Below are 23,300 nucleotides of genomic sequence, written 5' to 3' on the forward strand. Positions count from 1 at the left end.
GATGCAAAGAACTTACTCATTAGAAAAGACCCTGATGTTGGGAAAGATTGAAAGCAGGAGGAGAAGGGGACGACAGAGAATGAGATGGTTGGATGGCATCACCAACTTGATGGGCATGAGTTTGAGCAAGCTCCGGGAGTTGGTGATAGACAGGAAAGCCTGGCGTGCTACAGCCCATGGGGTCGTAGAGTCGGACACGACTGAGCGACTGAACTGAACTGATTAGTAGTCTATATTATTATTACGTTCATTAGTGTAATAAGACTAAAACCTGGACTGCAAGTCCAATCACTCTGTAAGCTCTCTCACACAGTGAGGAGGATGGGAAAAAAAAGAATCACTGGACCCGGATGTAGACAGAAAACTACATCTCCCAGCATGCTTCACTCTCACAGTTCCACTATATATATAGTCCATCCGGGTTCTTCGAGATGCTGTTTGGCGACTCGTCGCCATTCCCGGAGCAGCTCGGCCTCGGCCCAGAGGCGAGTGTCGGTCGCTGTGTCGGAGACACCTGTCCCCGGCACCAAGACAGCCAGCCCTCTCCGCTGCCCCGCGGCGGGAGAGCGTGTCCGGCCGGCCGGCGGGGCTCGCGCACCCTCCCTCCTCGCCTCCCTTCCCCCGCAGCCTCCGCCCCGCCAGGCCCGGCCCGGACCTCCGAGCCCCGGCCTCCTCCTCCTTCTTGGTCACCGCCGCCGTCGGGCTGAACAGCCCGTACAGCCGCTTCTCCTTACAGTTTGAGAAGCCGAGAAAGGAAACAGGGAAAAATGTCGCCATGAAGGCCGAGAACCGCTGCCGCCGCCGACCCCCGCCGGCCCCGAACGCCATGAGCCTGGGTCCCCGCCGCGCCCGCTCCGCTCCGACCGCCGCCGCCGCCAAGGCCCCCGTTGATGCCGCAGAGCTCTCCCAGCGCCGCCGCCACCGCCTCCGACATGGACAAGAACAGCGGCTCCAGCAGCTCCTCCGCCTCTTCGGGCAGCAGCAAAGGGCAACAGCCGCCTCGCTCCGCCTCGGCGGGGCCGGCCGGCGAGTCTAAACCCAAGAGCGGTAAGGGCGGGTTCCCACGGCGGTGGGCGGGGGGGGCGACTGCCCCTAATGCTGGGATGGGGGTGCAGAATCCTTCCTCGGATGCCTGCTGGGTCACCCAGGGACAGGCTCCGCTTTCTACTATTCTGATCTCTTTTCCATGGTTTCCATTACTTCCAGTTAACACTTAATGAGAACTGCCTGGTTTACATAAATCTTTGCATGAAAGTTGGAAACACCTCGGGGAAGTAGTTGCTGTTTCTGTTCCCATTTTGCGTATGAGTAAACTGAGGTTCAGAAAAGGTCAGGTCACCCAGCTAGTCTGTGCAGCCAGGCCCGAAGACCGGTTTGTCTGACGCATCAGTGTACAGCTCCTAAAACCACCAAGTTGATCTACCCTTTAATGTTGAGTTAGTATTGGATAGTATTTAAGTATAAACAGAGGAGGCTGGCCTAAATATTTGTTAAACTCAAATTTTTATGTTGAATAACTTGACCCCAGATCCGCTCAGACGAAAAGGACTCGTCTTGGAATGGCTTTGTTTAGTGTGGAGTAGGAGTTAAGAGCACAGGCTCAGGATTCAGTCTTTTTAGGTTTAGACCTTGAGTGAATGTCTCAGTGTTCTTACCTTTAAGTTGGAGATGGTGAGAAAATAAATTAGCAAACGGACGTCAGGAGAGTACCTGACGCCTGTTATGCACCAGATATGCATGGACACAACCTGTAAGGCTAGAGTTGTGTCCTTTTAGGGGAAAGATTTTGTCTTTTCTGTAACCATGTTTCTCAGTATTGAATTTCGACCATCATGATGGTTATAGCTACCATTTATTGAGGGCTTACCATGTTCCAAGTACTGGACTAGGCTTTTGTTTTTTTCCAATACTCCAGTCACTAGCCTGTCCAGCAGGGTGGAATTGTTCACATCTAAAGAAGGAAAAAGGTGAGAGGCCAGGAGTTCAGGAGTTGGCAGAGTCTGGAGTTGAATATTCTCTGCCTTACTTCAAAGGCAGAAACACTTATCTCTTCTCTTTGGTATTTCTGATTATATTAGCGGTAATAGGAAAATGTTTTCCGTGGGAATAGGGGGGATGTATGGCAGAGAGGGGAACATTTGGAGCCCTGAAATGTGGAACTCCAGTGGTTTAAAGCGTAAAAAGATTAAGAAAACTGCAGAGCTAACTTAGAAACCACATAAACAGCCGTAATGCTGACTTTGGTTCAGAGTTAATCCACTCGATAGAGCAATTTGCTTACCTAGTATGTTGAGGGTTTCTAGAGCTTGCTTTTGGAACTCAGGTGGAAAGCAGTTGTCTTGATGAGAAATGAATGCTTTTAATATCTTAAGCAGAGATTAGTGTAGAGTCTTGGGTCATGTCAGGCAGTGTTATGGAGACTACTTTTGGAATTTTGCACATGTGTAGGTTTATCACAGATCCCCCAAGATCTAGAGATTTGCCAGTCCTCTTGGCCTATTATTTAGAGTGAGTGGTCTGCCTGTTTTTCAGTGTAGTTGATAAATTACTTTTGCATTCTGTTCCTAGATGTTTAAGATTCTGGTTCTATAGCTATCTGAATTCTCAACTAATTTTTCGGGGGGCTCCTGTTTAAGCCACTAACATATGGTCATGAGTCAGTTGCAGTAAATGCCTGAAGTTGTTCTGCTGTTCAGTGAGGCAGCAGGTGAAAGTTTGCCAGAACCTGCTGCTGCTGCTAAGTCTCTTCAGTCGTGTCCGACTCTCTGCGACCCCAAAGACGGCAGCCCACCAGGTTCCCCCGTCCCTGGGATTCTCCAGGCAAGAACACTGGAGTGGGTTGCCATTTCCTTCTCCAATGCGTGAAAGTGAAAAGTGAAAGTGAGGTCTCTCAGTCGTGTCCGACTGAGTGACCCCATGGACTCAGCCTACCAGGCTCCTCCATCCGTGGGATTTTCTAGGCAAGAGTACTGGAGTGGCTTGCCAGTGCCTTCTCCGTGCCAGAACCTAGACAAAGTAAATTGGAGAAGGAAATGGCAACCCCCTCCAGTACCCTTGCCTGGAAAATCCCATGGACAGAGGAGCCTGGTAGGGTCCATGGGGTCGCAAAGAGTCAGACAGGACTGAGCGACTTCACTTTCACTTTCAGACAAAATAGCAACAAAAAACTGAGGCATGTAAGGCATTCCCCTCATGTGATCTCTGACTCTGTGACTGTGTCGGCTAGTGCAACTGTCGGTAACAAATAGGACGATAACAGTTCTGTTGTGGTTTGACCAAAGCAGGTATTTGTCAGACTTGTACAGAATATAAGTTGTTGGGTTCATTCTGACTAAAGTGAATTTTTTTTTTAAACAAATACATAAAGGGACTTCCCTGACTGTCCACTGGTTAAGACACTGCTTCAACTGCAGGGGCACAGATTTGATCCCTGGTCTGGGAACTAAGATCCTGCATGCCATGTGGCACGGCCAAAAACCAAAAAACTGCCCCCCTCCCCCAAAAAAGCAAAGCACTATAAAATACTCTTAAAACTATTCAGTTTATTAATTGAAAGTTTCTGAGGAAGGAAGTAGAAACTCAGTTCAAGGAGTTCTTTGCTGGGTTTTGTGCAATACACAGGTGTCCCCATGTAGCATTAGTTTTTGTTTAATGTGTTTGTGAGAGAGCTTGAATGTTTGCCATTGCTATTGCCTACTTTTCTGACTGCTGTTATTAATATATTCCCTTAGCAATAAGGAAGGATAGGTCTGTAGCTAAATAGAATTCTTCATAGCATATTCTGCCTTAAGAACTTTACAGATAAGACCAGTGCTACCACAGCAGATACCACTCGGCACCTCTTACTCAGTGACTTCTAGGTGGCCACTCTAACAAGACACTCAATTCAAATTCGGCGTAATTTCGTAAAAGGATTTCTGTAGGATTTCAAAAGCTGACTCAACACTTGATGTACTTGATTCAGCTGGAAATTGTTGAAAGGACCTCTTGAGTGTAAGAGTACTAAGTTGAAGGAAGAACAGGAAAAGTAAGGTGAAAAGACATAACTTGTCTTTCTGTCACCAAAGTAACAAGAAAAAGGTTTTCAGTTTTTAACTATTTATTTCCCTTTTCTGCTTCCCTTTCTCTGCTTCCCATGAGAAAAAAAAACTTTGGTTTCTAGTCTCTAAACCATGTGTGTCATAAATGGTTATTTGCTTCCTAGTTACATGATTAATATACTTGAGGTTTTGTTCCTGCCATTGGCTTAAGTTTGGCTTTCATGCACACAGGAAATAAGTCAATTTGGCTACCAGGATTTACTTGATCTTTCCGGCCAGATTGGCATACCAGTTTCGTTGCTTTGATTAATTGCTTCAAACAGTCACATAATACTTCTTTTCTTGGCTCTCTCCCTACAGTTTTGTTCCAGTAGGTTTAAGATGTAGTTCTAAGAACATTCAACAGTGAACATCCCAGGAATGTAGCCCAGAGGAGAGAGGTGGGTTAGAGTTCGGGGAAGGTTGTTTAGAAAGAGCAAAGAAACAAAAAGAGGCAAGAGAGAAACCTGGCTGTTTATGGGCAAACAATGGACCCTGGCCCAGAACCAGGTTCTTGCTCCATCCTCCTGGGTGGGGGATGGTACTGCCATGGAGGTTAAAGGAAGGTCAGGTATTATGAAGCAGTTATTTTGAGGTTGGCGATATGAAGCACTGTCATGACTCTCTTCCTCCTATTCTGGTACCAGAAGCCAGGTGGCTGGTGGTAATCTACCTTGAAGAAAGCCTTTGAGCTGTAAATGGACCTGAAGGTTTAGATGGATTTGAAAATTGAGGTGACCTGAAACCTTCAGTAAACACCATTTAGGGAAGTTACAAGAGTTTGCAAGCTGTAACAATAGGCTTTCCAAAAAAAAAAAAGGAAAGACTTCCAAATGACAGTAGCAACTTTGTGCCAGCCACCATGGTAGGCATTTTACAGAAATTTTCTCTTAGTCCTTATGACCCAATGAGGAGGGAGAAGAGAGGATTAACCCTATTTTAACTGATAAGAAAACCAGGGCTTAGTTAGAGTGCCTGTGCAAGTAAATTCCTAGGAAGTCCCAGGCAATATTCCTGAATACACTTTGTATAAATTCACCGAGCAAGCATGTACTGGCATATGCATATTCCTGATATCTGCCCCGCCCCCTTCCTTTCATTCAGAATGACTAATTTCAGCTGGAGTCAGTTTGTTATCAGTTGATTCTGTAGTAAACCATGTGCACTCTGGAGGTGCTTCTCAACCACTCTGGATGACGGATAAGCAGTCTGCTTGTGGCTATAGTATGAATCAGCAGCAGAAACTTCCTGGCTGGTATTCTGACCTCTCGGTTGTGCCACCTGTTAAAACTACAACTAGAAATGTTGATGATGCCAATTTTTTTCACTGAAAAATTCATGGGCTATGATTTTGTAATGGGGAAGAGACTGAGATATGCTTCCTTTTACCTGGAGAGACCTTTCTCGAAGGGAAATGTGGAACAGCTGAGACACACTGATTAAGTTTTCAAGTCTCTTGTTGACTCTGGGATCCTCAGTGCTGAATTTGAGCCATTTAACTAATGGTCTGGTTTGGAATGTGTCTCGATGTAGATTTTGGCAGTTCTCAGCTCTGGGTGTGCATTAGAATTTCCTAAGGACCTTTTTTACTTTTTTTTAAGTAAGGATGTATGGGAATGTTCTCTAGCAATTCTTTCTGATTCTTTACGTCTAGGTTGGGCCCTGACATCCATAGTTTTAAAAAGTTTCTGCAGGTGATTTCTCTTATGCAGCCAGGACTGAGAACAACCACTTTGAAATCTAAAACTTTCAACAGAGAATATGTTTGTCCTAGGAGCTTTAGTTTGACTGTTTTGTCTGTTTTCCAAAATCTAAAGCAGATCACCTCATTTCTATCTCCTATCAGAGAAGGGAGGCCAAGTTCAACCCCCAAGTTATTCACATGTAGATCCTGGCAAGTTGCCTATAGGACATCTCAAAAACAACACTCTTGAGTTTTATCTATGGGGCCCAGGCCTGACTGTTCCTTCAATCTTTAGCTGCCTGTTGCCTAGGTCTAGAGATAAGAGCCAGCCTCTCACTTTAGATGTCTGACTTCATTGTTGTTGTTCAGTCACTCAGTCATATCTGACTTTGCGACCCCATGGACTGCAGCACACCAGGCTTCCCTGTCCATCTGACTTCATACCTGTAGGTAAATATAAGATGAAAGAGTTGGTTTCGGCAACTAAGATCATGAATCTTTATGTGGTCAGTTGTTGAAATGTTTTAGGAGTGAGCAGTTTTCACTGTCAGAGAGCAGTTCTGTAAGCGTTATGAAACTGTTTCCTTGCCAGTGTGGTAACAAGTGAAGAAATGAAAACAGCCCTTCTTCAGAGTGCCAGCTTGCTTTCTTGAGCCCTTGCAGTGTAGAACCTGACTTTACCTAAGTCTGCATAGTCTAACTCTGTTAAGTTTTGAAAACAACAGGGTCAAATTCCAGGTCATCTGAAATAGTCTTGAATAGTAAGGTTTGGGGAACATACGTTTTCTGTATATGCCTGTCGTCTTCATAAAACCTCACTTTCCTGGTAAAGTTATCTGGAGTTCTGTAGCCCTGTGAATTCTGTTTATTTGGAATGCTACTGTGAACTAGTTCCATGGGTTGAGAGCAAGGCAAAGTTTGTGTGAGGTTTGAAGCCTCTCTTTCTAGTTGTTACTGCTGATGGCCGTGTCTGACAGTAACTGTTGTTAACTGAAATAGCAGGTACAAGTCTAGTTCTTAAATTCCAATCTAAGAGTAAACTCTGGTCACTTTCCCTGACTGGGATTAAAAGGTGACGGACAGGAGTGAACCCTAGCCTGGCAGTGTTTCTTGGACCATCTGTTCTCTGTTTATAGTGCTGCCATCTCACAGGACTGTTAGGTCAGGTTTGAAGAGGATGGCATACCTCTCATTTATTTTCTATGTTGTTGGCAAGCTGAGTGTGTGTGAGGTGGTTGCTTTCAACATTTGGACTCTGCTTTGTCAGCTACCATTTCCTTTTCTCTGAGGATATGCGTCACTTTGGATTTATTTAGTCTGCTGTAAAGAAGCTGGTCATCTTGTTAGAAATAATTTCTTCCAGGTACTTATAGTTACTAAATTATCCAAATTATTAGTATACAGAACAGTAAGACTGTTTATTTAAATCAGAATCTTAGAGGGTGAGGCCTCAGCACAAGAATCCCTTAAAAGCTCATCTCGGTGATTTCCTGCCAACTGTCAGGATTGAGAACCATTGTATTAGGCCAAAGTGAATAGTTTTGTTTCCCAAAGGTTACTGTCATCAACAGCCTACTGTGTTGTCTTTACAGACATGTTTTTATTAATTGTACATTTTAACATAGTTTAACAGGATTAAACTATGGGGGGTGAGGAATTGTAGTTTCTGAGGCTCATGCTGGAGTCTTCTTGACGTTGAAAGTAACCACCTCCGTAAAGTTTGCGGGTAAGCCTAGTGGATTTCATTAATTGTCCCTCCAACTTCTGTTTTCTCTGTTTCTGTTAAATTAAAAGAAAAAAATTTATTGAAGTATAGATGACTTAGAATGTTTCAGGTGCACAGCAAGGTGGTTCAGTTATACAAACACACGTTATTTTTTAAAATTATTTTCTATCATGGGTTATTACAAGATATTGACTATAGTTTCCTATTCTATATAGTAAACCTTTGTTGGATATCTATTTTTTACTTAGTAATCTAGCATTCTATTCATACTAAGTCAAACAAGTGGAATCACAATGTCATAACTTTTTTAGTTAGGCAAAAATTGGTAAGTTTTCTGAAGTATATATATTATACATATTTATATATGTATACACAAAAGGTTTTCTACTACACTTGATAAAGGCTTGAGAAAGAACATCAAAAAAGAGAAATTGGAGAACATAAACTAAATGAAATGGGAGCACTGAATATGAAATAGAAAAATGAAACAAATTAGATAAAGGTAAAACATCATTATGTAGTCCAGTTTAAACATGACTGCTCATTAGAAACATACCTGGAGCTCTGGAGGAAAAGTGTGATACCTGAGTGTTTGTATTTTTCAAAAGTTTCAAGATGATTCTGAATCAGTTTTCACAATCAATAGCTAGAGAAAAAATAAGAGATAATTACAGTTGCAAGCCATAATGAGAACATGATTAACTTAACAATATAATTACCTACAACTTGGAGGGGGTCAAGCAGAGTGATGTGGTAAGTGGAAGTGCATACATGCATATGTTTTCATCCACCCATCTGGTCTGTGTCTTTTGGTTGGTGCATTTAGTCCATTTACATTTAAGGTATTTATCGATATGTATGATCCTGTTACTGTTTTCTTAATTGTTTGGGGTTTATTTTCTGTAGGTCTTTTCCTTCTTTTGTGTTTCCTGCCTAGAGAAGTTCCTTTAGCATCTGTTGTAAAACTGGTTTGTGGTGCTGACTTCTCTTAACTTTTGCTTGTCTGGAAAGCTTTTGATTTCTCCATCAAATCTGAAGGAGAGTCTTGCTGGGTAGAGTCTTCTTGGTTGTAGGTTCTTCCCTTTCATCACTTTAAATGTATCCCACCATTCTCTACTGGTTTGTAGAGTTTCTGTTGAGAAATTGGCTAGCCTGATGGGAGTTCCCTTGTATGTTATTTGTAGTTTTACCCTTGTTGCTTTTTGTATTTTATCTCTGTCTTTAATTTTTGTCAGTTTGATTACTATGTGTCTCCGTGTGTTCCTCCTTGAGTTTATACTGCATAGGACTCTCTGTACTTCCTGGACTTGGTTGACTATTTCCTTTCCCATGTTTGGGAAGTTTTCAGCTCTTATCTGTTCAGATATTTTCTCAGATCCTTTCTCTCTCTCTTCTCTTTCTGGGACCCCTATAATGCGAATGTTGGTGCGTTGAATGTTGTCCTGGAGGTCTCTTAGGCTGTCTTCATTTCTTTTCATTTTTTTTTTTTTCTATATTCTGTTCTGTGGCAGTGATTTCCACCATTCTATCCTCCAGGTCATTTTTCCATTCTTCTGCCTCAGTTATTCTGCTTGTTGATTCCTTGTAGTGTATCATTCATCTCTTTGATCTTTAGTTCTTCTAGGTCTTTGGTAAATATTTCTCGCATCTTACTCTTTGCCTCTGTTCTTTTCCCAAGATCCTGGATCATCTTCACTCTCATATTCTGAATTGTTTTTCTGGAAGGTTGCCTATCTCCACTTCATTTAGTTGTTTTTCTGGGGTTTTATCTTGTCCCTTCTTCTGGGACATAACTTTCTGCTTTTTCATCGTGATTAGCTTTCTGTAATATGGTTTTGTTTTAGCTCCTGTGAGATGGTGCTTTTTGCTTCTTCTGTCTGCTCTCTGATGGATGAGGCTAAGAGGCTTGGGTAAGCTTCCTGATGGGAGGGACTGGTGATGGGAAAAACTGGGTCTTGCTCTGGTAGGTAGGGCCTTGCTCAGTAAAGCTTTAATTCAATTATCTTTTGATTGGTGGGGTTGCACTCCTTCCCTGGTGGTAGTTTGGCCTGAGGCGACCCAGCCCTGTAGTCAGTGGGCTCTATGGTAGGCTTAATGGCAAACTCCAAGAAGGTTTACACCAGGGGGACCGTCCAGTGCCCCCGTCCCTGTGGGGAGCCCCTGCCAACCCTTGCGCCACAGGAGGCCCTTCAGCTCCAGCAGGTAGTTCTGGTTCAGTCTCCTGTGGGGTCGCTGCTCCTCTCCTCTGGGTCTTAGGGCGTGCAAACTTTTGTTTCTGCCCTCTGAGACTGGAGTCTCTGTTTCCCACAATTGTGTGGGAGTCCTGTAATCAAATGCCGCTGGCCCACAAGGTCAGATTTCCTGGGGACTCCCAGTCCCTTTGCCGGGTCCGCAGACTGGGAACCCTGACTTGGGGTTCAGAATCTTCACAGCACTGCGAAAACTTCTTTGGTATTACTGTTCTCCGGACTGTGGGTCACCCATCCATAGGTAGGTATGGGATTTGAGTTTATCGTGGTTGTGCCCCTCCTACTGTCTCACTGCGGCTGCTGCTTTGTCTCTGGACGTGGGTATCTTTTTTCGGTGGGTTCCAGCGTCCTCCTGTTGATTGTTGTTCAACAGCTGATTGCTGTTTTGGTGCTCTTGCCGGAGGAGATGAATGTATGTCCTTTTGCTCCACCATCTTGAACCAGAAGTCTTGTTTTTGCTTTTAAAGCCATTGAATTAGTGTTCAGAATTGGTTTGGTCACATCTCTATGTTGAAATAAGGCAATCTGGAGTGAGTATTGAAGGGACAAGAAAAAATTAGTCTTTTTTTTTTGTCCAAAAACTAATCTGGGTTCTTTCCACCTTTATCCACCTTTACTTACTTGGTGTGGTTCTCAGGTTTTATTTTGCCCCCCTTTAAGCTGGTAAACTTTGACACATGTTAACTGTGTCTGGTCAGGGTTCTTTGTTCAATTTGGGACAGAATAATCTGTGCAGTTCAGCTCCCCAGTAGAAAAAATGGGGCAAAAACAAACGAACTCTTTACACAAAATACAAACGGTTAATAGAAAAATGTTTGCTGCTAGTCTTCAGAAATTCATGTTTAAAACAAATTATTTTGACCTTTCAGTTTAGCAGTTTATCCAACTCAGTATTATAAAGAGTGTAGTAAGATATTCTCTTTTGTAGTGTTGTTAGAATATAAACAAACTGGTATGGTGATTCTAGAAAGCAGCCAGAAGATTTTGTAAAAGGCTTTATGATCATACTTGATCTGCTAATTCTACTTTGAGACTTTGACATAATCATGCACACAGGTCTGTGTATGAAGAGGCTCCCAATACTGTTGATGGCATCGTGGTAAAAGAATCCGCTTGCCATGCAGGAGATGCCAGAGACGTGGGTTCAATCCCTAGGTCAGGTCCCTTGGAGAAGGAAATGGCGACCTACTCCAGTATTCTTGTCTGGAAAATTCCATGGACAGAGGAGCCTGGTGGGCTACAGTCCATGGGGTCACAAAGAGTTGCAGTCAAAAGCTACAAAGCAAATTGGTTATGTTACACTGTAAGCATACAGTAGGTACAGTGTGGCCATTAATCTTGCTTTTGAAGCCTAGGGCTGCATGAAATAGCTCATGGATTAATAAGTGAAAGACAGTATATCTTATATGCCTATCATTTTGTGGAAGTGTGTGATGAGTGTATAAAATGGAGAATAAAAGGAAATTAAACACTATAGTTTGCTATTCTATGGGCACTGGCAAATTTTTTCTTTCTGAATTCCAAAATTGAACATATGTTCTGGTAACTGGAGAAAAAAAAAGCAGGAAGCATTTTTAAAAGGATATAACTTAGGCTGGTATACTATTAGAGTTCTTCGTTTGTGAATTTAGTAGCCTCTCAGTTTGACCTCTAAAACATTATGTTGTTATTGTTTTGTTTTTGTGCCTCTTGAATATATATGTGCTGGAAACTGGACTACACCGTTGCAGTATAGGATCTAGCTGTGCTGCAGTAATTTAAGAATTTTTTTTCCTACCTCCAGATAAAGTACTTTTTCCTGATATAGACAGACTGTTCCTTTTCTATCACTGTGTCTGAATGGACTTTTGCAAGAGCAGTGGTTAAGCTCTGTTGTAAAGAAAGACATTGTGAACTGAGTCTACGTGGTTTGATCTGTAGTGTGTCCCTTCTGAGGGACAGACCCTTTAGGCTTCATTAAAAAGGGAACTCCACCTTACTGTGTAATGTCTTGTCCAAAGCACTAATGGTCTGGGCCAGCCCAGAGTTCTCGGAGGTCATAGAAGGACCCATTTACCCTTGTTTAAACACAGTTTCGTTGGGAGGTGGAGGGTAATTGGCCAAGTATGTGTATCATTTCTTAACTAATTTTTTCACATTTATTGCTTTCAGATGGAAAGAACTCAAGTGGATCCAAGCGTTATAATCGCAAACGTGAACCTTCCTACCCCAAAAATGAAAATTTTATCAACCAGTCCCGTCGCTCCAATTCACAGAAAAGCAAAACTTTTAATAAGATGCCTCCTCAAAGGGGCGGCGGCAGCAGCAAACTCTTTAGCTCTTCTTTTAATGGTGGAAGACGAGATGAGGTATGGAATTTGAGAATGTCCTTTCTAGAGCATAAGAAGCGTGAGGTCTGACTCCCCCACCCCCAGTTTATTAGTGGTTGGAGAAGATGTGGAGCAAGAGGTCCCCACTTCTCAAACTGTTTGAGTAGTTGAAGAGCCAGAGGAGCAATCTTGAGTAGTTGAGGGTTAACTTGGTTTGGAACTTTGCCTCCTTTCTTTTAAAGATTATGAAAATTTTCTTAGAGGAAGAAGACATTATAATCATGGATTGTGAGACATTGTAGCAAATTTGTTGTTGTTCAGTGCCCCAGTGGTGTGACTCTTTGTGACCGCATGGACTTCGGCACACCAGGCTTCCCTGTCTTCACCATCTCCCGGAGATTGCCCAAGTTCATGTTCATTGCATGGTGACGCCATCCCGCCATCTCATCCTCTGATGCCTCTGTAGCAAATTTAGGGTACTTTAATTTGTATCAGCCTTTTATTACTGCTCTTGACTTGTAGGTTCTCTTTGGAATATTTAGGTAATAAAACAGCACTACTCAATGACATTAATTTGCCATGTGAAGTGAAGTGAAAGTGTTATTCGCTCAGTTGTGGTTGACTCTTTGCCACCTCATGGACTAAAACCCACCAGGTCCTCTGTCCATGGTGTTCTCCAGGCAGGGATATTGGAGTGGGTAGCCATTCCCTTCTTCAGAGGATCTTCCATGACCTAGGGATTGAAACTGAGTCTCCTGCATTGCAGGTGGTTTCCTTACCATCTGAACCATGTATAGTATCTAGCAGTCCCAGGTACTCTGATTTAAGGAGTTCCTTAGAATCTTCTGAAAGTGCATGAAGACTTATGTAGTAGGGAGTTCACTGCCACATTGTAATTGCATGATTTAGGAAACAGCCTAACTGCTATCAGAGTTAAATATATTATTGGTTAAATATATTATCCTGCTGTTCCATACTGTGTTCCATTCATAACATTCCATACTGTGTAGCCAGTATAGAATAAGATTTAATGGATGCACTCATGGAAGAATTCATTCATTCACCAGAAATTTATTCCTCACTGTGTACCAAATACCATTTAAAGCTTGAAATAAAACATTGGGTGGAGTTTATATTTTAGTTTGGGGAGACAAGTCATTTTGTAATAAATATAATGGTAAGTGCTTATTAAGAGCACTTAATAAGTAATGGAGAAGGAAATGGCAACCCACTCCAGTGTTCTTGCCTGGACGGGGGAGCCTGGTGGGTTTCCGTCTATGGGGTCACAGAGAGTCGGACACGACTGACGTGACTTAGCAGCAGCAGCAGCAGCAATAAGTAATGGTAAGAGCAGTAGACTGAGAGGGAGAGGGATGGAGATTAATAAAGACAAGTTTTGGGAGGGGAGTGAGGAAAGCTGCCCTGAGAAGGTAAAAGCTTCTCTGAGGATTCTGAGTCCTGAAGGAAGCAAGGAGCACACAGTACAGTTTTGAGGAAGGGTGTGTTAGGCAGAGCGGGTTTACAAGTCCATAGGAGCAGAGATGGTAGTGTTTTTGCTGTGTTCAAGGTCAAGCAGATAGGCTACCATGGATGGAGAAGTGGAAATAAAGCCAGAAAGGGAGAGAGAGGGGTCAGATCACGTGGGCCCTCGAAGGACTTTGGCTTTTGTTCAGAGAGATGGGAAACTATTGGGGGCTTCAGAAGAGAAGTAAGGTAACCTGCCCTTGAGTTTAAAGTGGAGAGTAGGAACAGGGAGACTGGTTAGGAGCTGATTAAGGTATCCCTGGTTCGAGTGATTGAAACAGTGGTAATAATTAGAGATGAGCAGACTTGGGGAGAAATTTGCAGAAAGAGCCAGCAGAATTTTTAAATAGACTAGGTATGGGGTCTGGGCAGAGAAATAGTGACTGATGTTTTTGACAGGGGCCCGATTCAGGTACCATGTGCTGAATTGGGGGCAATTTCAAGAGGTACAAGGTTTTGGGCTGGGGAGGAGATGGGGTGTTGAGATAAAGAACTTCATTTAGAAGTGTTGCCTATTGGATCTCTAAGTATAGCTCAGCTCTTAGTAACTGAGTCTAGAGTTCAAGGAGAAGACCTTGGCTAGAGAGCTGTCCAGGTACACTTGGTGTTTGCAGCTGTGGAACTAAGTGTGATCGTGAAAGGAGTGAGTGTTGCAAAAAGGGAGTGGATTCAAGGACTGAACCTGGAGTCAGGATGATAAGGAACCTGCAAAAAAGGAGAAAGAGAACTAGAAACCGTTTGGAGAAAGTGATCAGTTTTTGTCCTGTGCTTCTAGGCTGGGTAAGAAGATTGAGTTGGAAAGCTGACCGTTAGATTTGGAAATATGAAGGTGGATTAAGTTGTTGGCCTTGTGCTGCTTTGGTGGAGTGGGCATGGACAAAAACCTGATTGACATAGATTTAGAGAGAATGGGAAGAAGAAAGAGCAAGTTTAGATAATTACTTTCTAGTGGTTTTGCTCTTGTAGGGGACCAGAGAGGTGAGGCAGTGACTTGAGGGGAATGTGAGCTCAGAAGAGATTTTAAGGTTCAAGAAATTGCAGCATACCTCTGCTCATGGAATTGTTTTGGTGAGAGGGAAAAGGTGATGGAGAGAAGAGGAAGAGAGTTGCTGAAAGTGACCTTGAGTTTTTGAGAAATTGGCTTAGGGGCTTCCCCAGTTCATCCACAGTAATAGAGGAAGGCAGGCGACTGGAAGGAAAGCGTAGCAGTTCTTTGATTGTTCTTACTGTCTCAGCGACATATCAAAGAGGAGCTGAGAGAGAAGGTTTGGAAACCTGAGGACTGGAGGAGTTGTCTCAGGGACTCAGGGGGAATCAGTGGAGCACAGAAGTGTAATCGGATTGTAGTGTGACTGCTGGGCAGCTCAAAAGTCTGCTTTACTGAGGCTGGTTGGCACGGCATGGTTGGCACAGCACAGTTTCAGCCGTGTTTACTTGCTCTGATGCTGGTTTGAATTAATCAGGGGAAAGTTTTGCCAGATAAGTACAGTCAACAAAGAGAATGGGGCAATGGACCATAAAATCAGAGCCAAGGAAAGAAAATTTGGGGAGAAGGGGATTGGATCACTGGTTTGGAGATCCCAGTGGAGGTGAAATTGTTGTCAGAATCAGAACTAACAGAAACAAGCCAGGAAAGGAGTGAGATTCTGGTAGAGTGCTCAAAGCTAAAACGGTGGAAGAGGTGGAATTGTTTCCACCAGGGTCTGGACTGTAGAGCAGTGCCGTCCAATTGAGAGGCTAAGCCATTGGGGGAGGGGAGGGAGGGAGGCTCAAGAGGGAAGGGGTAGATGTATACTTAGGGTGGATTCGTGTTGTTGTACAGGAGAAACCAACACATTTTAAAGCAATTATCCCCCAATCCAAAAAAAAGAAATGAAAGGCTAAATAAGCCATGTATGTAACAAAGTTTTCTAGTTGCCACAGTAAAAGGGTAAAAACAGTGAAATTAATGTTAATATAGTTAATCCCGTATAGCTAAAATGCCATTTCACAGTGTGGTACTGGCCACAGATCAAGTTCTCAGCAGCCAGCATGCCTGGATAGCAGTAACTGCTTCATTGGACATATAGCGCTCAGTGGTGTGCCCATGGGAGCGGGTGGCAGAGGTAGGGTAGAAGGTCAGCAGGTCAGAGGAGAAGATGTCAAGGAGCTGAGAGGTGACAGGTTGGAAGCTGTAATCAGGAATTATGATGGGCAGTGTCAGAGACAGTGGGCCAGTTAGAGTAAAAAGATGAAGGCAGAGGATGAGAATGAGGGGGGTTTTGTTGAGTGAACACACGCTCTTATCCAAGTTTGGGGCATTGGAGTAGAAGACTGATGAGGGGATGTGGAGCTCGTTGCAGATAAGACTCTCGGGAGTAAGAGATAATGGATGACCAGGAAGTCTTGGGCTTCCTGTGGTGAGTTACATAAACAGTGATGGGGTGGAGGGGTGTGTGTGTGGAGTGTTGTTTCCCAGGATATATTGTTACGATAAGAGCTTGTCTGACTATATCTTGTGCTGCTGTATTTAATCATAAAGGTCATATACTCTGATTCCATAAGCATTAAAGATCTCAAGAGGGTATATTGGTTGCCTCTGGAATGGAAGGTATCTTTGACTGCATCCTATCTTGTATTCTTTAGATTTCTTTTTTTTGTGTGTGTAATAAAGTTTTATTAAAGTATAAAAGAGATAGAGAAAGCTTCTGACATAGGCATGAGAAGAGGGCAGAAAGAGTACCCCCTTGCTAGTGTTAACAATGGAGTTATATACTCTCCAATGAATCCAAAGAATGTCTGGAGGTTGTAAAGACCTCACCAGACATACTCCCATAATTTACATTTTAAGATAACAGGATTAGCCAGAAAGTTTAATCCAGAGACTGGTCAGGCAGGATACATTATTGTTATATAATACTAAGGAATGTAGAGGGAAAAAAAGTTTGTCCTTTCTTCCTGCTTGAGAATTCCAGACCCCTCTCTCCTTGGGGACCCCTAGACTTCTTATCAACCTGCCTAGGAAATGACTTTCTCATTCCCTGCTTTTCTTTAGATTTCTTTGTAACGTGTGCAAGTGCTGCTTATATACCAGTAAGCAGCAACACCCTTAAATTTGAATTTCCTTTGATTCAATAATTCCCACTATACATTCAAAAGAAATAATCATAGGCGCTCAAATATTTGTGCACAAAGGTCTCTCAAGTGTATTTATCTTAGCATTATTTCGTTAACACTGGAAAAGCCATGAACAGCCTGCATCCGATACTAAAGGATAATAGGAGACTCATGTAATGGCATATAGTCTTGTAAGGCGACTGTTTACTAGTATTTAGTGACAGGGCCGAGTGCTTTTGACATTTAAGTGGAAAAGTGGGGTTAGAAAATGCACTGACTGACTCACAGCAGGTACCTGTACCACTTCAGTCTGGGAATGTCAAGTGGACTGAAAAAGCCACAGCACAACGAAGATTCCATCTCTGTGTGCAGTGGCATTTCTCATAGCTGGTTTCTTGCTAAACTGTTTTGGAATGTGCTGATTGGATTTATTTCTGGACACGGAGCTAGTCTGCCTACGTGTTCTAATTCTGTCAGTTTTAATTAACAGTGAATAGCAGTGTGTGTCTTAGATGGGAGGTCTCTGGCAGGATCCTGAAGCCTTTGGTAGTTAACAGCTGCTTGCAGGCCACCTCCAGAGTGTAGTTCCATAGACTCAACGTTGGCCAGAAACGGACCAGGGAGCAAGTAGCTAGCAAGAGTGAAGGTTTAGGAGTCTTATGGGACTGTGGAAACATTAATCCAGTAAGTAAATCTCTGTGTTTCAAGATAGCTAGAGGAGTTCATGCTGGGTTTTGTCATGTAATGGTTAATTGCCACTTAGGGTAGACTAAATAGTTTATAAGTATCTGTAATTGTATGTTAGAGGCTTTTTTTCTTTTTCCATCCCCGTCTAGATCTTGGGTGGCCTTTTCATTACCCCCTCCTAGGAAAATTGTTTACTAAATATAAGCCTGTGTTTTTACTTAGTTCATAGTTTAAGCCGTGTAGGAGGAGGGGTGTGCTGGCTTCTGCTGTCACGTAGCCAGTGTCATCCTAACAGGAAATCCTCTGCTTCGCTCTCATTCTCTCTAGGTAGCAGAGGCTCAACGGGCAGAGTTTAGCCCTGCCCAGTTCTCTGGTCCAAAGAAGATCAACCTGAACCACTTGTTGAATTTCACTTTCGAACCCCGTGGCCAGGCCGGTCATTTTGAAGGCAGTGGACATGGCAGCTGGGGAAAAAGGAACAAGTGGGGGCATAAGCCTTTTAATAAGGAACTCTTTTTGCAAGCCAAGTGAGTACCTCTAATTTTAGGAGGGGAGTGAAATTGAGCCTCTGGGCATTTGTGGTACTGAGAGGCTTCCTTTAAGCAGCTGTGGGAGAGAGGCGGAAAGGGAATTGATTTCTTCCCCTCTTTCTCACCTGGCCTTGAAAACACAGATGTGTTTCAAGCAGGTGTTCTTGGTGTTTAAAAGAGTATAATATTTAAATAAATTAAGTAATGCTTCAGTATTGTGATGAGGTAGTAAAAATGTTTCCTTTGGAATTGAATCCAGATTTGAGTCTTATTTTGGCTTTAGACTTTGAGTAACTTACCTTACCACTTTGAGATTCAGCTATTCCTCTTACATATAAAGGAGGAGAAATTACTTAAGGGAGAATTGAATGCCACGCTGGAGTGTTTTGGTGTGTTTTATGTAAAAAAAAACTGGTGGGAGTTTCTGGTGGTATAGTGGTTAGGATTCTGGGCTTTCACTGACGTGGCCTGGGTTAAATCCCTAATTGGGGAACTGAGATATCCCCAAGCCACACTGCGCGGCCCCAAAAAAATCCCCCAAACAAACAACAACAAAAAAATCCTGGTACTCAAATGACTGAGTGGGGACAGTCTTTTCTGCTGCCTTGAAGCCTGGTGGCTTCTGGTGGTGAGGAAGGACATCTGGCTTCCCTTCTCGTTGATGGAGCCACAGTCTGGGTTAATTTTAGTTCAAGGGGAGGGCCTGCAGGCAGCTTGGCTGGGCCTGGAAGCAAAAGAAACAGAGTTCATGGATTTGGACTCCTACCCGCTGAGTCTTTGGATTCCCTCCAAAGCCCGGACTTGGAACTCAGGCTAAAGTCCTAGTTCAGTGCTTCACAAACCCTGGCTGCTAATTTCTGCGTTTGATTTCTAAGTGAAGAGATGGTGACTTTCTGCCTAGGGCTTGCGGGTGATTTCTGACAGTCTGCCCCTTTCTTGTCTCTGCCTGTTGCTAGCTGCCAGTTTGTGGTGTCTGAAGACCAAGACTACACAGCTCATTTTGCTGATCCTGATACCTTAGTCAACTGGGACTTTGTGGAACAAGTGGTGAGTAGTTCAGCTCAGCTTATGCGCTGAGAGTGGCAGAGTGAACTCAAGAGAGGGACTGTGGTGACAGCAGCTTTTGGCTGAGTTTACTGCTGACCCATCTTTCTGTGTGGCCTTACTGTGGGCATTTTCCAGAGATCACTGCTGGTTTCCTCTAAAGTCGATTTTCTGCTAATTGGCTCCTGCAGGACTGGGCACTGGAGGGTAGTAGGGTAATAGCCATCCTGTCTGCTACCTCCTTTCCTCTGGGAAGACATAACCAGGGGAATAGAGAACTCTGGTTATCCTCCTGACCCTGGATGGACTCATAGCATGTACACTGCTTCATGGGTAGCCATGTGTAGTCATCAGTATGAGATTGGGCCTTGGCCTTGTGACAGGTGAAATGAGCCCCACAGCTGTACTTCTGTCCACGCTACTACTGCATTTGTCTTCTCTTGAAGTTACAGGCTCTGGGTATCCCTTTATCACTCCTAGTTATATGATGTAGAATACCTTTCAAAGTGATAGACTCCAAAGCCTGCACTCTCATTACTGTGAAAATTCATAAAATCATCTGAAAGTGACATGGAAAGCCTATGGAACTTAAGTTCTATATGCACTGGTTTAGGGAAAAAACAGACATAATGTGTAAGTCTCACTGACTCCTCTGTTGGAAGTTGCTGGTACATTACTTCTAGACACTTTTTATGCGTGTGTGTGTGTGAGTCACTCAGTCGTGTCCAATTCTTTGAGATTCCATGGACTGTCGCCCATCAAGCTCCTCTCTCTGTGGTATTCTCCAGGCAAGAACACTGGAGTGGGTTGCCATTTCCTTCTCCAGGGGATCTTCCTGACCCAGGGATTGAAACTGGGTCTCCTGCATTTCAGGCAGATTCTTTACCATCTTAGCCACCAGGGAATCCTGCCTTTATGTATGTGTACACATAAGTCTTTTTTTGTTAATGGGATCTATATTGATTGTCATTTCTTCCTTTTGATACCGAACCCCGAAAATACCTGTTATATGGTGGTTTTATTATATTATTATTTTGGTTTCCTTAATGATTTGCTTGAGGTACTCTTGTGCATATACCTGCACTGTTGAACAGTATTACGAAGATGTGTTTTTAGAGATGTGTAGGGGTGAGGAGGGGGATGGAAGAGGCTTTGACAGGCCCCAGTCAGTTCTGAAAGCAGTTTGACCTGTGGTGGCGTCTGTTTCAGCGCATTTGCAGCCATGAAGTGCCATCTTGCCCAATATGCCTATATCCACCTACTGCAGCCAAGATAACCCGTTGTGGACACATCTTCTGCTGGGCCTGCATCCTGCACTATCTTTCACTGAGCGAGAAGACCTGGAGTAAATGCCCCATCTGTTACAGTTCTGTGCATAAGAAGGATCTAAAGAGGTAAGATGGAGATGTTGACTAGATTAGGCCTCAGTCTGCCAACTGCTTGCCTTTCTACATACGAATGTCCATGTTACAGTGTTGTTGCCACAGAGTCACGTCAGTATGTTGTTGGCGATACCATTACAATGCAGCTGATGAAGAGGGAGAAAGGGGTGTTGGTGGCCTTGCCCAAATCCAAGTGGATGAATGTAGACCATCCTATTCATCTTGGAGGTGAGTTTGGTTTATTTGGATAACACATAATGGTGGGTATATCCGTTAAGGCTACTTGAGTATGTCTTTCAAAAACTGAGCCTTTAAGCTAGCCATTTCTAGCATTTCCAAGTTAGACATAGGATTCCAGTAGGTTGGGGGTGAAGTTTGCAGAAAATGATTTCACTCTTGATTTCGAGTTTAGTTCATTTGTGAGATGAAAAATTAAAATACATATAAGGCTTTGTTGAGTAGTATCTATCGCTGTACTGTATCCAGTTTTGGGGGGATTCCACAGTCAGTCAGTCTTGACACCTGTCATCAAGGAACTCGGTGGTCTGATCAAAGAGACAGACTGGTAGCCAGACATTCGGATCTAGAGTGTGGTCAGTGCTTATGGTAGGGAAGTGCAAGGGGTTGTATTCTCTGTATTCCATATGGAGATGAGCATTAAAGTGACATTTCAGTTTTTGGGCAAAAGAAGATTTTCAATAAATGGTATTGAAACAATTGACTCTTATGGAAAAAAAATTAGATCCCTATCTCATACCATTCATAAAAATCAATTCCTGATGGGTTGAAAAATCAAGTATAACAAAATTCAAAACTTTTAAAAGAAAATATAGGAAAACATCTTTATAAATCCTTGGGGTTTTACCTGGGAAGGTGTTTGAACCAAGCTGAAACCATCAATACTATAAAATAAAAGATTGATAAATTTGGTTTTATGAGAATAAAGATTCAGCAAAACTCCTTAAAGTCAACAGGTGATAAATAGGGGAAGATTTTCACATTTAAAATACAGATTAATGTCTAGACCATACAGATGTTCTAGAAATCAACAGTCTAGTAGAAGAATAGGCTAAGCATGTGGCAAATTATTTCCCAGGAGAGGATATCTGAATAACCTCCCAAGTATCTGCAGAGGTTTAACTTTGCCTAGAGTTGCTGCTGCTGCTGCTAAGTTACTCCAGTCGTGTCCGACTCTGTGTGACCCCATAGATGGAAGCCCACCAGGCTCCCCCATCCCTGGGATTCTCCAGGCAAGAACACTGGAGTGGGTTGCCATTTCCTTCTCCAATGTGTGAAAGTGAAAAGTGAAAGCGAAGTTGCTCAGTCATGTCCAACTCTTAGCGACCCCATGGACTGCAGCCTACCAGGCTCCTCCATCCATGGGATTTTCTAGGCAAGAGTACTGGAGTGGCTTGCCATTGCCTTCTCCGTGCCTAGAGTTACACAAATGCAAATCAGAATGCCTGTAACAGTGACACACACAGGATGAGGCAAATACAGGCATACCTCATTTTACTGTGCTTCACAGATACGCAGTTTTTACAGATTGAAGGTTTGTGGCAACACTGCATTGTCAGGTGATGGTTAGCAGTTTTTTGCTTTTTGACTGTGCTGGGTCTTCATTGCTACGTGGGCTTTTCTCTAGTTGCGGTGCATGGGCTCCTCATTGTGGTGTCTTCTCTTGTTGTGGAGCACATGCCCCAGGGTGCTCAAGCTTCAGTAGTTGTGGCACATGGGCTCAGTAGTTGCAGCTACCAGGCTCTGGAGCACAGGCTCAATGGTTGGGGTATATGGGCTTAGTTGCTCTGAGGGATGCGGGATCTTCCTGGACCAGGGATTGAGCCTGTGTCTCCTGCATTTGCAGGTGGATTCCTTACCACTGAACCACCAGGGAAGCCCATGGTTACCATTTTTTAACAGTGTTTTTTAGTTAAGGTATCTACATTGTTTAGACATAATGCTATTGCTAGCCTATAGACTACAGAATAGTATAAGAATAACTTTTGTATGCACTGGGAAACAAAAAAATCTGTGACCTACTTTATTGTGATGCTTACTTTATTACAGTGGAACCAAACAAGCGTAATCACTGAAGTATGCCTGTGCTGGGTTTTGACAGGGGTAGGGAGGTGGGTACTCTTGCTCCTGGTAGGAGTTTAAATTGATACAGCCTTTAGTGTGTATGTGGCGGGGGGGTGGGTGGTATATAAAATAGACCCAGCCTTTGATTCAGTATCATAAATCATTTGTACCAAAGAGCATGTATAGGGGTTTTTTTGTTTCACTTGTTTTTTGGTTTGTTACTTGGCAATAACCTAAATGTCCACAAGAAACTTACTCATTAGAGTATGTCTTCATGTCTAACACAATACAGAAGGTAAAAAAAGAAATAGATCTAGACCTTTATTTATGAACGTGAATATATAAATGTATAGGAAAAAGTGTGAAGGTCACACATTCAGATTTGTAAATAGTTATCTCAGGGTTTTTTAAGTCCATAAAATATGGGAGATGGATGTGAAGGAAGTAAATCATCCTTGATCCTTTTACCCAGAGCTACCCCAGAATGTTAATTGTAGTTTTTTCCCATACATGTAAATTTTTGTGAGATTGGAATTGTTTTCTTGTTTGGCATTTATTTTTTTTCCCGCCATGTGGATATTTCTCCATGTCACTAAATGCTTCCTTCTTAGAATAGCGTTTTTAATGTCTGCAAAATTCTCTTTAATGAATATACCATCATGTCACTATTTCTTTATTGGACTTACTAGTTGGTTGCAGCTTTTCTGTTACTAAAAGCTTTTTTTGCGGGGGGCGGGGGAGGAGGCGGGGGCAGCACATCATATTACTTTCTGAATCTTAGTTCCCAACCAGAAATTGAACCCAGACCTCCAGCAGTGAAAGTATGGACTACCAGGGAATTCCCAGAACATTAATTTTTTTTGTTTACATCTTTGGTTTTCTTAGGATAGCTTTCTTGTGTTATGGAG

General features: G+C 43.0%; 1 protein-coding gene across 3 annotated transcripts in view; it reads left to right on the top strand.

Moving 5' to 3' along the window:
• The first annotated feature begins 419 nt into the window (after positions 1–419).
• RNF10 (ring finger protein 10) overlaps positions 420–23,300 on the top strand; it is a 34,812-nt gene continuing 11,931 nt past the window's right edge. For 2 of the 3 annotated variants that reach the window (XM_055404550.2, XM_055404551.2), the window contains exons 1-6: positions 420–1,047; positions 11,890–12,086; positions 17,682–17,881; positions 18,841–18,931; positions 20,138–20,322; positions 20,402–20,538. In XM_055404550.2, the coding sequence (XP_055260525.2) occupies positions 891–1,047; positions 11,890–12,086; positions 17,682–17,881; positions 18,841–18,931; positions 20,138–20,322; positions 20,402–20,538 (967 nt within the window). In that variant the 5' untranslated portion in view covers positions 420–890. The remainder of the gene's footprint in view (positions 1,048–11,889; positions 12,087–17,681; positions 17,882–18,840; positions 18,932–20,137; positions 20,323–20,401; positions 20,539–23,300) is intronic. The other variant, XM_088828251.1, reaches the window with a different exon arrangement.

Source organism: Moschus berezovskii, chromosome 19 (genome assembly GCF_049115385.1).
Source record: "Moschus berezovskii isolate FMDL1 chromosome 19, NW_MosBer_1.0, whole genome shotgun sequence".
NCBI classification, from domain to species: domain Eukaryota; kingdom Metazoa; phylum Chordata; class Mammalia; order Artiodactyla; family Moschidae; genus Moschus; species Moschus berezovskii.